Source organism: Nestor notabilis, unplaced genomic scaffold (assembly GCF_000696875.1).
Source record: "Nestor notabilis isolate BGI_N333 unplaced genomic scaffold, ASM69687v1 scaffold34094, whole genome shotgun sequence".
NCBI classification, from domain to species: Eukaryota; Metazoa; Chordata; class Aves; order Psittaciformes; family Psittacidae; genus Nestor; species Nestor notabilis.
In genome coordinates, this window is record NW_009926575.1 from 1 (window position 1) to 2,228 (window position 2,228).

Consider the following 2,228-nt stretch of genomic DNA (forward strand, 5'->3'; position numbering starts at 1 on the left):
TATATATATTTTATATATAGCGAACGTACATTTACCATCTCTTAAATAAACCGCATTCACTTAAAGGGAGGAAAGTGTTACCCTAGCTCAAAAGCAACAACAAAGCCCCCCCCCCGAACTCAATGAATTGTAAGCAAAAACTACCAGACACACTGCAGGTCCATTGCTGGCACTGTGTGAGAGGAAAAAAAGCACCTTTGGCGAAAAATACTGGAGAGTGGACAGTTGGATTTGCCCTAGTTTCCCCTTATCAGGAATCTGCTCCGACAAGCCCCGAAATCTCCAGTGGCCATTCAGTGTGTGGAGTTGCACATGAAAATGAAACTTTGAGTTCCGCAGGGTGGATGTGTCATGTAAACCAATTTACTTTTGCATTCAGATGGCAGGTCAAAGAGACCGAGATATTCCTTGGTTTTCTTCTTTCTTCCTTTTCTCTTGCTCTCTCTCTTTTAATTGTTTCCTTTTTTTTTTTTTTAATCTTTTTTTTTTAAACTCTTTTCAAAACAAGGGATTCCCAGTGAAATATTGGAGTCGATCTCTGTTCAGTTTCTTTTCTTTCATCCTTCGGTTCTGGAACCAGATTTTAACTTGCCGGTCAGTGAGGTTGAGCATTCTGGACAACTGCAGTCTTTTCTCTTTGTTTATGTACACGTTGAAGAAAAACTCCCGTTCCAGTTCCCTTATCTGATATTTGGTATAGGGACACCTCTTTTTCCTTGATCGCTGGGGAATTGCTGAAATTCAAGAGAGAAGAAACTGATTTGTGCTGCTGCGAACACGCTCAGCTAGGAAGAGGTCAGAGACTTTGACAATATCCCACTGACTGGATAACAGCCCTCTAGCAGTTAAAAGAAAAATTATTCCCGGGGCTTTTGCTCTCCGGGTGAGTTAACAAAAAAGCGAATATTTCCCAACTTCTCCTTAAAAGAGAGCACTTCGAGCAACACAGAGAGATATTTAAATGGGCTGGAAAAATTCCAAGTTTCTCAAACTCCTCTCACCCACCCCCCGCCCCAAACAAACGAAGATCTTAAGCTCTAAACCGAAGGCAGCTCTGAGCACTACCTGTGAAATCTCCCCGTCTCCCCCCCGCCAAATCAACAATTTAATAACAATTAATATCCTCTTCCAAGAATACCTTAAGCCCACCTAAATTGGTTTCCTATCGTAAACACGCTTTACAACGGTAAAGGAAATCTTATAGGATATATAAAATCCTTTGGATGCTTATAAAATTGCACATAAAATGCGGCTTGACAAAGTGTTGGCCTTGTACTCTTGCCCCCAATTTACTACTGATACCTACCTGAACTGTTGCTCTTCTCTGCAACAGCCTCACCAGAAGGGGAATCGGCGCTGTTTGCTGGTGTCACTTTCTTCTCTTGGCTGGTAGGTGTTTTACTGCAAGTGCTGTTCTGGGCTTTCAAGTCGCCCTTGTCCGCGTCCCCCTCGCCCTCGGAGTGCGGCTGGTACGGGGGTCCGGGGGCTGCCTCGTAAAACTGGTCGAAGCCTTGCGGCAGGATGCCGTTCCTCCCCACCGAGCTGTAGAAGTTGGAGGCGGCGGGAGACGGTCCATGGTGGCCGCAGACAGGGTCCGTTTTGAATAACATTTCCGTCCTCCTGTTCGCAGGCTGCAGAAAGTCTCTGTGCATCACTTCTTCAGCTGAGTAATAAGGAGCATAACTGCCCCTATACTGCCATTTGCTGCGCTCTAATCCGTATTCCCTGAATGCCACTTCGCGCACAGGTTGGACATGAGGTAAATTGGAAGAATAAGGAAAAGTCATTTGACAGGACGACGACTGCGACAAAAAAGAGGGTTTCGTCGAGAAATCTGAGGGTGAGACGTAATAAGCGCACCCTGGCAGATACATGTTGGATGTGCCGTGACTGCAATCATCAAACTCAGTCATGTCTTCCTTTTTGAGATTGCAAGCAACCAGGAGGCTTCAATGCATTGAACAAGATCCATCTATTGCACAAGAGGGTTTGGACAGGATCAACTAAGAAAAAATCCCCACCGTGTGCTGACGTGCAATTCATCTTGATTGATTCTAGTGGTAATTATGTCACGTGACGCGATGCAGAAATGTCCTTATATCTATATCAGCCCCTCGGAAAGACTCCTAACACCGCTCCAAAGAGCCCTCCCAGCACGGAGAGGCGAGAGCAGCCTTTGTACAAATACAGCCGGTTTTCACCCTCAGCCTTTCCTGCGGCGGTGAGGT

General features: G+C 45.6%; 1 protein-coding gene across 1 annotated transcript; it reads right to left on the reverse strand.

Moving 5' to 3' along the window:
- Positions 1 to 445: 445 nt before the first annotated feature.
- LOC104400611 (homeobox protein Hox-D11) lies at positions 446 to 1,991 on the reverse strand. Its single transcript, XM_010013590.1, has 2 exons — positions 1,307 to 1,991; positions 446 to 734 (listed from the first exon to the last, which is right to left on the reverse strand). The coding sequence occupies exons 1-2, from the start codon at positions 1,911 to 1,913 to the stop codon at positions 499 to 501; spliced, it is 843 nt and encodes a 280-aa protein (XP_010011892.1). The 5' UTR covers positions 1,914 to 1,991; the 3' UTR covers positions 446 to 498.
- Positions 1,992 to 2,228: the final 237 nt, after the last annotated feature.